We start from the raw sequence: 18071 nt of genomic DNA, 5'->3' as shown, positions 1-18071 counted from the left end.
TTGGATTTTTCTCAAGGCTAGAACTCTACCACTTGAGCCTCAGCACCACTCTGGCTTTTTCTAAGTATGTGGTACTAAGGAATGGAAACCCTGGTCTTCGTGCATGCTAGGCAAGCACTCTACCACTAGGCCAAACTCCCGGCCCTCCCTGTCAATTCTTATTCTTAGCTTGAAAATAAATGAGTATTTTGACTATTGAAAGGTATCTGAATGTAGACCACTTTGCTAGTTCCGGCCATAAGAGAAGGCTTGGATTTTTCTTCAACTTAGTTTAAATCTGCTTGAAATTTTTTGATATTTGTGTGCTCTAAATCTCTTTTCTAGGGCTCTGACCCAACTAGCTGAATGCCTTTACCCATGCTACAACACAGCGTCTGGCCAAGGCAGTTCTGGGGCATGACTCTAAAAACACTCTTTTGTGATGGAAAGCCTAAGAGAAAATAAGCAAAGGAAAAGATGACCAAATTTGGTGAAGTAGCCATTGTGTATAATAAATTGGATTTATCTCAGTTCATCATAAGGAACAGTGAAAATGAATGAAATTTTTCTTAAGAAGTAGATATAAAGCATGTGTTGGGAAGAATTTACAAATAAAAAGCTGAGATGCTGTAGTAGTTTGGATAGTTTCCTCCAGTACAAATTAGAGAATCTGTAGTTTTCTTTCTGCAGAAGGCTGTGTAATGAGAATGTCCTTAGAATCAGAGAGTGAATTACAGACTTTGAACTTATGTAAGATAAATTTGCTGACCCATTAGTTTACTCTTCACAGCATTGTGTAGCCTAAAATTTTCCTATAGAAAGACTGTGATCTTTAAATTTGTCTTTGATTTAAGTTGCTTTGATGACCTTAGAGTTCAGCTTTAGCTCACAAACTCTGGGACATGTTCATTGGCAGAAGAGAGAAACTGCCAATGCAACTATGGGATGAGCTATCACCTCACAGAGTCTGTTTTTCCTGCGAATAGGGATTATGATCTATAGTAACCCCCAAATATATTATGGGAGGAAGCAAGGTCCTGTGTGTCAGGATGCTCTCCACTGCTGCTGCTTATCCTTTCATATGAAGTCCTCTTCTTAGGAGGGATATATTTTCATGCACTTTTTTTTGTCATCCTTTAATTCCTTTCCTTTGAGTATTTGGTTACCTGATAATGATTAGATGAAAAGAATTAGTGGTGAGCAGAGTGAATAAATTCCTTGCTCTTATGCAGCTTGAACTTCTTCCTAATTGCCCAGTCCCTACTCTTAGAACAGCCTTTTCTTCCTTATTCTAGTCTCTCACTCTTAAAATAGCATCCACATGGCTTTTTTCTGTATTTTTTGCTTCTCTTAATTTTTTTTGTTCAACAATATATCTTAGACCTCTTGCTATTATTGCATATAGAGACTCTCCAATTCATTTTTTATGGCTGCATAATTAATATTTCATGATAGGAGTGTTGAAACGGATGCTTATAAGGCAGACTGGCTTTCATTGTTGAATAAGGAACTTCTTTTATTCATTTTATTTTTTATTATTGAGGCAATGTATAGAGGGGTTACAGTTACATTCACCAGATAGTAGATGCATTACTTCTCACACATTGGTACCCCTTTTCATGTTTTTGTCCCCATTTCCCTCCCCCACCCCCCAATCACCTTGTTTTCCCCCGTTCCCTTTCCTATTTCAAATAAACAAATAAACGTATATACAACACACCAGGTAACAAAGTCAGATACAGTAACAATATGAGATTAACCAAAGAGCAAAAGAAGAGAAATAACATAATACATTAAGAACAACAATCACACAAGATAAAGCTCTTGTTTCCATATCCTAGAGACCCTTTCATTTTAGTCTCATTTTATATGACCTTTTGTCTAGGTTTTACACTATTGTAATCCTCTAGGAGCGTCCTAGGTGCATATTAATTATTACAAATGAGGGAAACCATTGAGCCTATGTTCCTTTGGGTCTGACTCACTTCACTTTCCTTTTCCTTACAAATGGGGCGATGTCATTCTTTCTGATGGTAGCATAGAATTCCATTGTGTATAAGTACCACATCTTCTTGATCCATTCATCTACTGAGGGGCATTTGGGTTGGTTAAGAAACTTTTTTCTGCCAAATACTATTAGGATATTTTAACATTATTTGTGGGACCATCTGAAATTATCAATACATGTGGATGGGCCAGTAGAAACCCACAAGAACCATACATATCTGTCCCATCATGAAATGCCTGATTTTGTGGGCCTTATAATATAACTTGAAGGCTATTACATATTTTACTTCTGATCTAGTGTTCCATTCTTTCACTTTAGATATCCTTTGAATGGATTCCTACTCATTACTCTCTTGAGGAGAAACAAGACAAAAACAAGCAGAAAGTCCCATCAAGCTCCTCACCAGCAAAGGCCTTCAGAATCTGGCCTCTGTTTCTGTAGGATTGCCCTCCCTAATCCTCAAATGGTGTGTGTGTGTGTGTGAGTGTGTGTGTGTGTGTGTGTGTATTTTTTTTGGGGTCATGGGGCTTGAACTCGGCCTGGCCACTGTCCCTGAGCTCTTCAGCTCAGGGCTACCGCCCTATCCTTGAGCCATGCCCCACCTCCCGTTTTTCAAGAAGTTAATTGGAGATAAGAGTCTCAGGTCCTTTTGTACCAGGGTTGGCTTTAAATCTAGATCCTCAGGTCTCAGACTCCCGATTAACAAGATTAGAGATGAGAGGGAGCCACGGCACCCCATCCTCGAGATTCACCTTTTTTAGCCTTTCAAGTGCTGTGATTATAAGTGTGTAACTCCACAGGATCTTTTAATTTAATTAATTAATTAATTTATTTATGCCACCTGGGCTTGAACTTGGGGCCTGGACATTGTCCTTGGGCTTTCTTAAGTTTAGTGCTCTACCAGTTGAGCCACAGTACTACTTCTAGCATTTTCTGTATATGGTACTAAGGAATCGAACCCAGGGCTTCATGAGTGCTAGGCAAGCTCTCTACCACTAGGCCATACTCAGGGTTCCACAGGTTCTTTAAAAATGAGATAGAATAGAAAATACCATACTGTTCACTTAAAATAGGGCTAATATTTTTTCCACTGAAATTTTCCTTCAGACTAATAGCACACATACATAGGCATAATTAACATGCTGTAAAATATGTTTCTTACTTTGGGTCTTTGTTAAAAAAAAAACAAAAAAACGTTGCCAGCCTCTGTACTACACAGTAAATTTGAAAAGGATTCTGTCCATTTAGAGTACTAACTCTATCTTCAAATCTAGAAAGAAGCAGAATGGCAGCAAGTCAGACATTCACTGGCTGAATGAATGAACCGTTTTTAAAGCAAGTTCTTGCTGCCTCCCTTTACTAGGGTTTTGTAGACCCTGTTTCTAAGCAGATATTTGTGATTATTTTCCTTGGATAGTTGAGGTTGCATTACCTCATTATAGGACAAGAGAATTACCTTACAACCATACCCAGAAATTGATGAGGATATGATACACTAAAAGTGAAAAGGTTTTAGGATTTTTTCAATTCCTTTTGAATCTTACTTAGGCTTTAAAATAGCATTTAATAGTATTTTTTAGCAAATAATAAAATGTAGTTCTTATGTATCTGGAAATATTTTAATTTCTAATATAGTCTTCATACCCAGGGCTTATAACATAGCTGTTATCTTTTGTGTGTACTTCAGCAATAAAATATTTATGCAGCTTGGCAAGGTGATACTACAACCTGGTATAGTAAAACAGCTGCACTGCCTGTTCCCATGTGGCTTGATTTCCCTTTTTAATCTTCAGTTTTCTGCAACTAAAGACTTATGTCAGCATTTATACAATAGCAGGTAATGGTGAGGACTTCTTGAATTAACATAGTAAAAAAATGAAATACTCTGTTGAATTCTAATGTCTTAGGGAACATTATTCTAGCATGTCCTACATAGTTACTGTTTAATAAACATCACTATTTAAAATAAGACGTTTTTGTAGCTTGTTAATTCTTTAGAAAACTTATAAATTCATATATGTAAAGAATCTAGTATTTAAATATAGAAATATTTCAGTTCTAAAGTAATCTACATTTGACTTAGCACAAATCAGGACAATTTTGGAAATAAAAGAATGACATGTATAATTGAAATTAAGATTGGCTTCAAAAGTGTCTAGGCAAAGGTAGACTATCTTAAACATTTTCAAGTTTGTTATCAGAGTCTTTGAGTATAGACTTTTTTTTTATCTAGCACGTGTGTTGCTTTTTCTTTCTAGGTGCTCCTGATCCAACAGCAGGTGCTAGTATAGACGATGAAAACTGCTGGCACTTAGATGAAGAGCAGGTTCAAGAACAGGTTAAACTGTTCCTTTCCCAGGGCGGGTACCACGGATCAGGGAAACAGCTTAATTTGCTCTTTGCCAAGGTATGATTGTTTATTTTTAAAGAAATCTATATTTGTATACAATAAGATCTTTGTTTATAATAGGATACTTTCAAAATTAGAGAATATAGTCTTAAGTAAATGCAACAATCAGAAACTTGTGTGTGTAATGCAAGGTTTCATTTGATTAAATGACTTCTGACAAAAAGTGGGTCAGTTTTGTTTTTTGGGTTTTTTTTTTTGGTCTCTTTCAGTTTCTATTAATAAAATTATAATCTTTCGATAGCAAAAGCAAAATGCATAGCTTACCATTTAACATGCCATATTTTTTTCTAATTATTTATTCAAGAGGAACATAATTTTAAATATGTTCCTGTTATGGTCTTTATATATTTATTTTAATAATGTGAGCATCTTTATATGGCTTTTAGAGTTGTGTAGATTCAGAGTTCTAATCTAAGCATATAAGCCTTGGCAAAATATTTAAGTTTCCTTTCTTATAAAATTAAAACTGATAATGACAGACTTCCTAAAGTTGTTCTGATAGTGATGTTAAGCGATCATGTCTAGCATTCTTTCTTACCACCAAGAATTGATAGCTGAAAATTTCAGTTATCTTGGCTATGAGTTTCTTATGAATAGAATCCATGTCTGTTCTGTTGCATGATGCATTTGTGTTAGTACCATAGAAACATTGCTTAATACTGGATAGATTGCCTTTCTAAGTAATTACAGTAGCAGTATGTTTTTCATTGAAGTTACAGTCATTTAGTTCATTATGAGTAATTTACTAAAACTGATTTTTTTTTTCGCCAGTCCGTGGCCTTGAACTCAGGGCATGAGTGCTCTGAGCTTATGTTGCTCAAAGCTAGCACTCTACCACTTCTGCCACATCACCACTCTGTTTTTTTCTGAGTAATTTATTGGCAATTAAAGTCTCATAGACTTTCCTGCCCTAGCTGGCTTCAAACCAGGATCCTCAGATCTCAGCCTCCTGAGTAAGTAGGATTACAGGCACAAGTCACCAGTGCCCATCTTAACTTGATTATAAGGACACAGATAATTGTGTTCATTGGTACTTTTGTCAAATATCTAATAGTCACAATGATTAAACATTTTTGTACTTTTTATTTTGTTTTTAATTAAAAATATTAATGTATATTATGACTGGATGTAGCCAGAAAATAATGTAGTCTGATAATGAAGATTTATGTATAGATTACCAGTTACTCAAGAATTAGTTTGCAATTACGTATATTTGTAAGTATTTCACACATGATTTAATCATCCTTTAGTAGATTCATATAATACCTCAAGCATCTGTAAAGACTTATTACCTGAAGACAAGAGACATTCTGGGGTTGGAGAATAGAGTGCTCTAGTTTGTATGCTTAATAATAAAGCATTTATTTTATTACTATGAAATAAATTGCCAGTTAATAACCTATAAGTTACCCAGTTGGTAATTGGGTAATATATTGGAAATATATAAGAAAAATATGAAGTTAAATCTCTTGATACACAGTGATGTAAAATGTATTATAAAGACATTCAAATACATTGGAAGTATTCCAAATGTTCTCATGTTAGCAAAGCACACTGACCAACTAGAAATAACATAAAATGTGTTATTAGATCATTCCACAGTAGCTAGTTTTGTTCTTTTACATTTTATCCATATTATATTATACTATATATTACATAATATATATATATAGTATAGTATAACATATCCATATTATAGATGCCATATTAAGAGTAATAGCAACATCTAGTTTTGGAAATACCATAATCTATTATGGTGTTCATGGGTTCTTATTCTGGCTATTGCTCTTGATCTTTGGACAAGTTATTTAATTTTTTTTTAATTTTTAACTTTTTATTTTTTTATTGTCAAGGTAATGTATAGAGGGGTTACAGTTATATTCGCCATGTAGTAGGTACATTACTCCTCCCACTTTGATACCCCTTCTCATGGCTTTTGTCCCCATTTCCCCTGAGGCTTAGTTTTATAATTCACAAAATGGGATTATCATCTGATCTACTTCACACATTTGTTTGAAGATTAAATGGTATTCATAAAACTCTTAACACAATATCTAGTAAATAACTATTCTAATTTTTTTCTCCCAGGTTTCACTTGTTTCTGACTATAGTGTTTCCATATAGTGAATAACTTTATAGGATTATTAAAACAACCCTCCAGGAAGCACAACCTTTGTGAATTCTTTACAAGACTTCTACTTTCAAATGGCTGAGCAAGTTTCATGATTGGTTTGGGTTCAGGTCTGGGGGAGGACCTATGATCTCCTAAACTTGGGCTGCTTTACTGCAATCTGTTGTTTCCTCTTTCTTTAGCATTTCACATAGAATCCTGAAGAAAAGATGTTGTTTCAGTAATTTCCCACAAAGACAACTAGCATTCTGTTAGGATTCTTGTTTGTTGAATAAATAGCAGTCCACAGATAGGAATAGATGGATTCATTTATAGTTTCCTGCAAAATTTGTGTTTCTTTTCAGCTTTTTTTTTTGAAGTGCAATACAAGAGAAATAGGGAGAATAGCTTCTAACTTGAGAGACTAACTTATTTTATTAAGTCAGTAGTCATTCTATTTTGGGAATTATTCTGAGTAAGAGAGGCTTGGAACCTACAGTCCTGTTCAATTTTCTCTTTGCCATTGCAAAAGCATTGTCCTCTGAGTGATCGTTACTGTGCCCTTTGAACCTGCATCAGCAGATTTAGCCAATCATGGACTGAAAATGTAGCTTGGCCTATGGATGATGGTTACATATGTATTGAACATTTAGACATCTTTTATATTTCTTATTTTAATTAATAGAAGGGTTACATTATATTTTCCAGATAGAAGATGCATTACTTCACAAACATTGATACCGTTTCTCATGTACATTTAGACATTTTTATTATTGTCATTCACTAAGCAATAAAGGCCAGTAAGAAAGGATGAATATAATCAAAGCTCATTAAATGCATATATGGAAATAAAACAACATGGTACAATTTATTTAAATACTAAGACTAAAATTTGAATAAAATCACATTCGAATTCTTTTCAAAGGTAGGCATGGATGGCTCATGTGTGTAGTCCTTTCTACTTGGAAAGCTGAGTTTGGGGAGAATTAAGTTCAAGGCCAGCCCAGCCCAGTCAGAAAAGTTTGTGAGACTCCTTTTTGTTAAAGAGCTAGTAGTGTCACATGATTGTTATTCTAGCTATGATACAGGCTAAAATAAATATGCACTTAAGCAGAAAGTGAGACTCAGTTTCAAATATAAACGAGGGAGTGGTTCAAGTAGTAGAATGCCTTCCTAGCAAGTTTGAGCTCTATGTTCACACCCCAGTATGTCTGTGGAGAGAAAATATTACCACAAGCATTCTAGAAGTGATTTAAAGAATATAGAAAGATACGCATTAACTATATGCAAATATTGTGTCATTTCCTATAAGTAATTTGGGCATCTGCAGGTTTTAGGTTTTTTTGGGAAGTTCTGGAACCAGTTCCCCATGATAGTAATGAGTGACTCTATTATTGCTATATATAAGTTCAGTGACAACATGTGTTGAAATTACTAACTTTTCTCAAAAACTAACTTACGTAACTCTGGGAAGATAGTAAAAACTCTTGAATTGTGTGGCTTAAACTGGTGAATTTTCCTATCTCAAAACTGTAACATACTCAGGTAAATTCAGAAGATTACTAAGGAGTTTTTAGTGGTCTATGCTTTAGGTTCTGCTAAGGTACAATCAGTTGGAGGGCCAGGAAGGTGGCAAACTTATGGGCTTTTTGTTTGATTTTTTTTTTTTTTGTAGGCTAGCAAAATAATGCCATCTCATCCCTGTGAAGCAGCAGCACCTTGCTAAGACCTGTTTTGATAAACTAGTTAGGTTCAGTGCCAGATTTTATTCTTATAGTTCGTCAAATCATGAACTAGCTACTTACCTCTTTTGTTGGTATGCGTGTGTTTATACATATATACATAACACACACACACACACACACACACACACACGTTGACACGTCTATATACTGGTTTAGATCAAAAGCAGCTTTGATAGAGACCTCAAAAATTTGTTTTTACAATACATATGAAAGACAATTTAATCTTTAACCTTAATTAGATGTGTGGAACACAACCAGGACTTCTTTGGAATTAGAAATTAAGGGAACTTCCTTTCCTTGCATGGTTTCTAGAGCATAATAACATGATGAATGATTGTTTAAATTTCAACTTAGTATAGAAAGTGGTTTTTAACTTCTTTGGCTTACTTAAGTGGAATTTCTTGAGAGGATGTGAAGAATCTCTTTAACACACACACAATTTGGGGTTCATCTCTTATGTTTCTGAATTTAAAAAATTATTTTCCTGTTTTCCCCACTAGGTGCGGGAAATGTTGAAGATGAGGGATTCCAATGGGGCCCGCATGTTGACCTTGATCACAGAGCAATTCATGGCTGACCCTCGCCTGTCACTTTGGAGGCAACAAGGCACTGCAATGACTGACAAATACAGGCAGCTCTGGGATGAACTAGGTAGATAAGTATGGGTTTTTTTTTTTGACAAATTTCCATTGAGCTGTATATGGATAAAAACCATAACTGAATGTTTTATGAACATGGCCAAAGTATTGCTGATGACAGAGATGCTCATCCATGAACCTCTTGCCAATAAACACTAGGTAGAAGAATAGAAGTAGTAAGGAGTATGACTACTATTAGCATAAAACAATCTTGGTCGAGTTTTGGAAATTCTCTGATCTTGAAAAAAGTAAGAGCATGAAGTATTTAAAAGGTTTTTCCAAGTCTATAAATGTTTGGAAAAGAGCTGCATTATTTTAAAATAGTTGTTTCATTTATTGAGATGGTTACTTATTTGTTTTAGCTAAAATTTTGGGTTCTACTTCTCTTCTCCCAAGAATTGTCATTTTTTTGTGGCTGGGATGGACTTAGTTTTAAGGTTGACCTTCAGAATAGAAAAGATACAACAAACTCTATAATACATTATTTCCTAATCCCTTGTGGTAACAGATAAACAAATATAGCAGGTGGTTGGGAAAAAATAAAAAATCTTCTAGTCTTCTTCATTAAAATCTCACTTAGAATTGGTTGGGGTGAGTATCATCACTACTCATCGTTACTTAGCTGAGCTGAGTAATTAATGATGTCTTTCTGTAAGTGACCAAGTTTTGTGTCTTTTAAAATAAAACATATATATTACTGCTTATGTTAATTTCTTTTTATGTAATTAATAGGATTATATTATATTCACCAGATAGAAGGTGCATTACTTCACGATGTTTATAGTCTTTGTTGGCCTTTTTTAATTAAAGAATTTATTAACATTGATTTTTACATCATATTTCAAATGACGTGTTTACCAAACAAGCATTCAAGAAGCGAATCTCTATATACAATCACTGGCACTTAGATTTTAGAACATTAGGCTGAGGGTTGTGGCTACTAGATCCAAACAGTACAAGAGCAATAATTTAATATTTGCGTACCCAATGCTATGGACATGGTATTGGAAATATAAAAACAACTGCATAGACATAAAATGTATGACTCTATAGACATGATGTTTTATTACTTAGATTAATATGTGTCTGTGACATACAAACCCTCAGTATTGATAGTCTTAATGAAGTTCCTCTTGGCCAATGATGGACCACTCGATGCTCATTGATGACAGGTCCAGATGACACCAAGAAGAGCTGTCATGTCTGATCATAGTTGGAGGGGAGTTTTGAATGGACTGTTTTACAGATGACAAAACTGAATTCAGGGAATTCAGGGAATTCAGGAGACATCCATAAGTTGACATTGTGTTATTTAGTGTTGTATAACATCAGTGTTTCCATTTTTTCTATTAGTAAATTTATGTGTTTAGGAATAGAAACTCTTGGTTCCTTTCTGTTTGTCATTTGCCAAATGGTGGGTATAAATATACCCATCATTAATGTTTTTAATCTAGCATTTTTTAAAAAAGTATTTTATAATGGCCTAATCTTGGTACTTGGTTTCTGCCTTCTGAAATAATCGAAGTAGTCTCTCTCCTAAGCAGTTTAAATCAATGTATAACTATAGTAGATAGTTTCCATATATTGGAATGATAAGTGAAGACAGTGGTATTTAATACAAGTATAACACATGTTTTTAAAAAACTATCATAGAATATTAAATGATTTATTTTCCCAAGTAAACCCTTTGTAGTTTGTCTATTATATGTTGAGCTGACTAGTTGGGTTTATGAAGTTATAAAGGATTAATATTTTTGAATCATTTAAAGAAAGAGTATTGGATTACCATTGCATGAATAAAATTTAATAGAGCTTTGATGCTTAGAAAGTAGAATTGCAAATAACTCATTAGGAAGAAAATAGCATCTGGACATTTTGGCTAAGAAAAAAGTACAAGTGATAGAGTCAAATAAGACTTAGAGTATTCACATGTGATTCATAGTCACAACTCACTTTTCCAAGTTAGTTTTGAAAATTTTGCATGTCAGCCCTTCAGTCAGAGTATAAATTCTCATTGGGTGAAAGTTTCTACCAACTGATACCAGTCATATCCTCTTATGCTAAGAACTAATACAAATTATTTGATTTCAGATCAGGATGAAGAACAATTTTTTTGCCCTTCCCTTCTAATCATTATTAGGCTTTAAGAATTGCTCCTATGTACTCTGCTGACAAGCAGATGTCACTTGCTATATTAATGGGGTCTAAGTTCTGTGAAAAATCCCATATAGAAGTAACAATAGCTTTCACATCTTAATATTCATTCACCAAAAAATTAACTAGAAGTTAGACTACAAAAGAAAGGCGGCTTCCCCCTTCTTAATAAAATGGGAGAATTTGACTTTGTGCCCCTACACAGGGCTCACATTGCTTCAAGGCTCTGCTTTGGAATTAAATGCTGAGCACTGCCAGATGCCAGACATTGAGAAGAGGCTGAGTTTTGTCGGCAAATGGGATCTGCAAGTTAATTGGTGTTTTCTGCAGGCTTCTGGCTGTGAAATGAAATTGGAAGCCCTTTAGCCACATGGATAATACAGGACCTGAATACAAATGTCACATGTCACCATCAGGACCCACTGTGAGACAATAGTGTTCCCACTCCAACACTGCACCATTACAGATCATTTAAATATGGGGATTACATTTAAACTAAAAGCCCCATTTGCCTTTTACTGCAATTTAAATGTCCTCTTAGCAAAAGCTAAGTGACAAATTAAATGAAAAAAGTGCCCACATTTTTAAAGCTGTAATGCAAAACAACCTTTTATTGCTTCTCATGTGCCACGAATGAATCATTATACTTGTCAACCCTAAACCAAGCCATAATTGGAGCAGCTACTGTTATCAAAGTGGGGCCGCTCCATGACAGCTTAATAAAGCTGAAACTGTTAAATTAAATCTCAGATGCTTAACTCCTTAGCACCAGTGGATTCGACGAGTCCATTTCTGGCAATGGCCACTACACCAGGAAAAAAAAAATTACAAAAGTTCTTGGCATGAAAGCCTTCATGTGATGAAAGTGTACAGTGAGAGTGTCTTAGCCAAGTCACTCTGCTTCTTGGCAGAGGGATTTGGACTGATTAGTTTATCAGCCAGAAGACTGCAAAAATCTTTTCATGCAACCAGATAACATACAAATTTATAACTTTTTGATTAAATATGATTTATTAAAATTTAAATGATAATGTTTTTAATTTTTTTGAATATTGAGCTATTTTCTTTCACTAGATATATACAAACTTGTTTGTAGTAGCCACTGGCCCATTTCTTCCCATCCCCCAGATAACAAAGGGACTGATTATTCTTAGTTCTTCATTTCTAAATAAATGCCTATGATATTCATTTGGTCTGAGCTAATCTTTGTGATTTACTCCCTGATTTTCATAATGTAATATGAAATACATACAGATGCATACTATTAAGATCTTTGTTTATTGCATCTCATTTGCAGATGCATTTATCTTGTACATGAATCAGTTTTCAGATATTAATTTTAGTTTCTGTACATGTTGTTCATTTCCCAAACATACAACTAAGTTCTCAAGATGAATAATATTGCATAAGAAATAGATATGAGAAAGTGTGCATTACAAACTTAAGGCAGAATGTCTCATTGTATTGGTATAAGTGCTGCACATTTCATAGAAGCTATGTACTGGGAGAAGCTATAGAGCACACAGTTTAGTAGTTCCAGTCCTTATGTAGGGATGTGCATATTTTCTGGAAAGCAGATCCATGGGTTCAAAGAATAGCCCAATGCTGATTGGTGGCAAGCACACCTACTGTTAGCTCTAATGGCTGTCTATTCCACATACTTAATTACTGTGAGGGTCTTCAGGGATGAGAGAATATATTGTAACCTCTCATATGCACTGATGGGTCTCTTTCCTTAAATGTCTTCCTAAACTGTAATTTTACTTTGCTTCATGAAACTATAAGTTGTGGCTGTGAGTCTATTAAAACCTAATTAAAATGGCTGCCATTAGAGGAAGCAGTTCAATAAAATGTAATTACAGTTTTATCACAGGAAAAGATTCTTAAATTTTAATTTTCAGGTGTTACATAATATTGTTTAGCTTTCTCTCTGAGCTGAATAATGTGCTTTGCTGACTGTCCTGTGAATCCTGTTGTTACCCGCTCATTCACTAGTTTCATAATACAAAAATCTTCTCATCTCAACTCTTTGCGAAGAAAGAGTCATAGTTAGATGTCTCTTTCTAGTTTGAATTTCAGTGTAAGAATTAGGCAATAGCTGTCATGTTTTAGGTGCTTAGAAGCCGGCATGGTGGCTCACACCTGTAATTCTAGCTAGTCAGGAGGCTGAGATCTGAGGATGGTGGTTCAAAGCCAGCCCGGGAACTAAAGACTGTGAGACTCTTATCTCCAATTTATCACTAGAAAATGGGAAGTGGGGCTGTGGCTCAAGGGGTAAGGTGGTAGCCTTAAGCTGAAGAGCTCAGCGACAGTGCCCAGGCTCAGAGTTGAAGCCCCATGACCGAAAAAAAAGTAATAATAAAGAAAAATATGCTTAGAATCAGAGAATGTTTTACTATGTTCAGTGGTAGTAAATATAGTCTGTTCCATAGATCCCAAATGCTGTCCTGTCTTCCACCACAGATACAAGTCATCAGGTTTCTGCATCTATCCATATGAAGTAATTTAGTAGAGTCTTTGTACACACTAGAAATAAAATTCGAGATGTTTGCCATGGAGGTAATTGTAGAGAAAATTCTGGGGATTGCTACCTTAGATCTCTGAAAGCAGTAGACTGCATCTAATCCTTTAGTTTCACATTTTAAAGTAGGTGAAGGTTACTAAATGGTTAAGGAGTTACTGCTTCTTGTTGAAACCTAAAAAGTATTCCAGAGTGGTTTGCCATATAAGGAATTTTACATCTTTGCTAATGCTTGTAGAAAACTGCAATTTTCAAAACTTTGTTGCAGCAAAAAGATGCCAGTGACTTGGACAGTTGCAGAAAACTGTGAATATGCAACATATTCCTGTTGAACTACATATCAGAGATTGCTTGTCTTCTCCTAGTTTATCTACCTGTAAGTGCAAGGAGACTACAGATTTACCCCACTATATATCACTTATGTGTGTAGGTGCACAACACACCTCCATCAGTCTGGGCCTGGGGCTTGAACACAAGGCTAGAGCACTCTCCCTTAGCTACACCTCCACTTCTAGCTTTATGCTGATTAATTGGAGGTAAGAGTCTCTCATATTTATCTGCCTGGGCTGGCTTTGAGCTGAGCTCTTCAGACCCCAGCTTCCTGAGTACCTAGGATTACAGAGGTGAGCCACTAGCCCCTGGCTTGGTTTCTCAGTCAATAGTCAATAAAAATATTTGGTGTTTAAATTTTTGCTATTGATGGTGGTAAGTATAGTAGAGGTGCGAACATAGAGACAGGGTAAATTAAGTCAGCAATAATGAACTGAAGATACCTTAATAGAATAAATTTCAGTATAAATTAATACCAAGATTTTTATAGCACTAAACTTAATATAAGGTGTTCATAGAGGTGAGTTTTAAGGAAGGAAGTATTGATAATAATCCAGAAAGGAGAAGTATCATGGAGAGAGAGGGAAATGGTGTTTATTATCAAAAATATGTGTAAGGTTTTCAATCTAACTATCTTTTATTGTACTTAATTTTAAAAAGGAGAAAGGGATAATAGAACAATATCATAGGAGGACCTAGATTTTTGCTGTGAGCTCCCATTTGGTTCGGCTACTAATAATATACCAACACTGCTTCTAAGGTACTAAGCTCTTAATTGTTTGTGTTATTTTGTTTAATCCTTAAAATAGCATTAGAGCACAGTAATTACCTTAATTTCTCAGGTAAGAAAGTTGAAGCCTAAGAAAGCTACAGTATTGGCCTGAGGTCACAGAAATAGGATAGGGATTTGATTCTAGATTTAAGTGACTTCAGAAATGATCAGAAAAACTAGACAATATCATCAGCTCATTTTCTAAGACTATTACTTGCTTCTTTCTACTCAGAAAACACTGCAAAATGAAGCTTACCTTGGTGGAATTAAGCCTTGGCAAGGCTGCCTGACCTATCTGCCCATGGTGCCACCCTCCTGCACTAGTTGGCAGAGCTTGCCTAGTATAGCATAGTCAATCACCTGGAACCATATTTTCAGGGACTTCCTTAAGTTCAGATTCTTAGAGAAAACAAATACACTGATGGAGAAAATCCAAATGCATGCTGTTGAGAATGACTTTATATAGCAACTTAAAATTATCATAAATATAGATACTACATGGTACAGTTGGGATTCAGGGAAGATTTTATCTCATTTTCTACTCCTGTTGGTAAGGAGCCAGTGAAGACCTTTTGCCCACTGTTTGTGTGCTCCTCCTAATCATAATAATAGAGTTGCCAACACAATTGATCTTCTGTAAGATCTGCAGATCCTTCTTACCCAAGGGTATGTCCTGTTTTGGAATGGGTGTGTGCTCCTATCTTGGTTTCCTTTTCTCCATGTAGTATTCAAATCTTCCTCTAAATACAGGAGTTTTGTCATTTGTATTTACTCTGCACACTGCTTCTCTCCAGTGCTATTGTCAGAAATCTTTCTGCTGTTGGGTTCTTATTACAAGGACTAGGGTTTTTTCTCTGTTCATGCAGTACTGTAGCTTTTTAACACCGACTGCTCTGTTTTCCTTGGTCAGAAGATTCGGAGTTTTTCACTCTACTATGAGGACAGGAAAAGAACTTTATTCTCTGCATCTTTGTGTAACTAATTTCTAGTTTGTTTCACAAAATTAGCAAAAAGAATGTACATTTCTCTACAATAATAAATTCTAATACTATGAACTGTTGGGTGAAGATAAACAGAAAAAATAAAATATATATTGATAGAAAATAAGACTTTAAGATTAAAGGAATTCATTACAGGTCATTTGGTTCTAATACCTCATCTATTAGACATTCTTAATGATTTAGATATACAATTAGATAATTCATTGCATATTTAGGTGACATAGATCATTTGTCTCAATCACCCTATTGTATGTTTCCATAAAATTCTATTGTAAAGATAGACTGTGATGATTTGGCTCAGAATTGAGATGCTTGTGATTCACTGTAATATACTTTATTGTTACCATGTATATGTAGCATGCTGGAAGCATTATTTAAGCCAAGAATGGGTTCCAGTTATATTGTTTCATGTTATCTTTTTTCTATATCACAAGTCCATTGTTAATAGATACCCTTCTTACCTTAATGACCAACAGCAATCAGAGTTGGTGTAGTGTATCACTATTTCTCTCACAGGAATTTCAGAAAAGTTCTCCTTACTTTTCCCATTTCCTACATGTCAGTATTATTCTTTCCCTCTAGAAACAGCTACCAAGGGGAAATCTGACCAGAAAACTCTTCCCTGTAAGATTGTCAATCTAAATGGAGAGAAGGAGGGTGGAAATGAAGAAAGACACTGCTTACCTTGAAGTAGCAGCATAGAAATATAAATGAGGTTTAAGAATCCTCATGTTAAGACCTCTGGAATTAAGGCCCAAGGACGTTGTTGTAGAATCAGGGATGTCAACAGCTGCAGTGAGAACAAACGGGAATATTCAGGGAGGCAGAAACAGCTATTTAAGATGCTCTAGATGGGTGATGGCACAAACAGGATGTTACATAAATGTTACCATTGTTGATGTAAGCTTAGGTGAAAAATGGTTGTTCTAAAGGTGGCAGGTATTCAGCTCTTATCCAGTGGAATCCCTTGCAAGGGTAGAGAACCTTTGTGCCAGAGGCAATTTGGATATTGTAGCATCCATTTTGAGCTATACAAAATTATCAGTACAGGCAGATGGGCCTCAGGAAGCTGATGAGAGACATGTGTGTCTATCCTGTTATGTACCAATTGATTTTGCTGGCCTTATATAGCTCATGGCTATATATTTTCCATCCCTGTGGTATGATGGGGGAGGAAGCAAGTACTAAGAAAGGAATACAGAGTCTGCTTGAGCACAACAGCATGACTTTTAGCCCTGGTACATATTAGCCTTTCCATGATCATTTCTCTAGAATAAAGTGTTCTGAGATGAAAACTATGTGCACGATAATCACTAACTTCAGTGAGCTATTAAATAGTCACTCCTCTTGAGTTGTTTCAAAGAGCAACTTACATTAATAACTATTTCTTATGTTGGGAGGGGCAGGACACTGAATATATGTACTAAGTGAATATTTGTGAGGTTGTTGTAAGCTTGTATGATAGTTGCCTTACCGTGTTTTTGTGAATTGTTTAAAAAATAAGATGTGAGATCTGGATATTGATGGCTCCCACCTGTAATCCTAGCTACTCAAGAGGCTGAGATCTTAAGATCATGGTTCAAATCCAGCCCAGGCAGAAAAGTCCCTGTGAGACCAGATGTCACTCTGTGGACTCAAGTGGTAGAGCACTAGCCTTGAGCACACAGAGGGCTCTGTGACAGTGCCCAGGCCCTGAGGTCAAGCCCTTCAACTGACCAAAATGAAACTGCAATTGAAGTAAGAATAGGGCTTCTGTAGTCTAATACAGATGATTTCTGATACTTACTAGTTAATACGACTAGTTAATAACTAGACTTAAGGTTTATTTTTCAAACTGTGACCTAGAGACCAGGAGTAAATAAAGCAACCAGGAATAGTGATAGTAGCTTTCAGAAATGTAGCTAACTCAAATCTGTTGAGTTGCTTTCTGTTACAAGTATTAACTTTGAAATAGCCAAGTTGCTCGTTTGGGTACATGACCAGCTAGACCTTGTTGCAGTGCTTCTCAGCCCTTTCTTTTTTTCATATATTTTTTATTATAATTAATAGAAAGATTACATTATAATCACCAGATAGAAGGTCATGTCATGGTCCCCATTTCCCACCTCCCTTTCTCCCCTCCCCCTGCTCATCTTGATTTCTTCCCTTCCCTATCCAATTTCAAATAACCAATTAAGCATATATAGAATATATCAGATAACAAGGTGAAATATTCTAACAATATGAGATAACCAAGGGACAGCAAAAGAGACAAGAGATAATATAGTACATTAAGGACAACAATCACTCATTATATGGCTTTTGTTTCTATATCCTGGAGGTCCTTACATTTAGGGTCACATTGTATGGCCTTATGTATCTAGGTTTTGCTCTATTATAAATCTCTGCTAGGAGAGCTCAAGC

The 18071-nt window shown here is 35.4% G+C and overlaps 1 protein-coding gene and 1 long non-coding RNA gene across 2 annotated transcripts in view; one reads left to right on the top strand and one right to left on the bottom strand.

Annotated features, from left to right (window-relative positions):
- The window catches only part of Zswim6 (zinc finger SWIM-type containing 6), a 175597-nt gene that overhangs the window by 122257 nt on the left and 35269 nt on the right, over positions 1–18071 (top strand). The window contains exons 3-4 of the mRNA XM_090331895.1: positions 4246–4394; positions 8753–8903. Coding sequence (XP_090188021.1) covers positions 4246–4394; positions 8753–8903 — 300 coding nt within the window. The remainder of the gene's footprint in view (positions 1–4245; positions 4395–8752; positions 8904–18071) is intronic.
- On the bottom strand, positions 15109–16525 carry LOC150064444 (uncharacterized). The gene is made up of 2 exons (XR_016535266.1): positions 16353–16525; positions 15109–15600 (listed from the first exon to the last, which is right to left on the bottom strand). It is a non-coding gene; the product is annotated as an uncharacterized LOC150064444 (long non-coding RNA).

This window comes from Megascapheus bottae, chromosome 4 (genome assembly GCF_031878675.1).
Source record: "Megascapheus bottae isolate mThoBot1 chromosome 4, mThoBot2.hap1, whole genome shotgun sequence".
Classification (NCBI taxonomy): Eukaryota; Metazoa; Chordata; class Mammalia; order Rodentia; family Geomyidae; genus Megascapheus; species Megascapheus bottae.
This window is presented reverse-complemented; position numbering and strand designations above follow the sequence as displayed.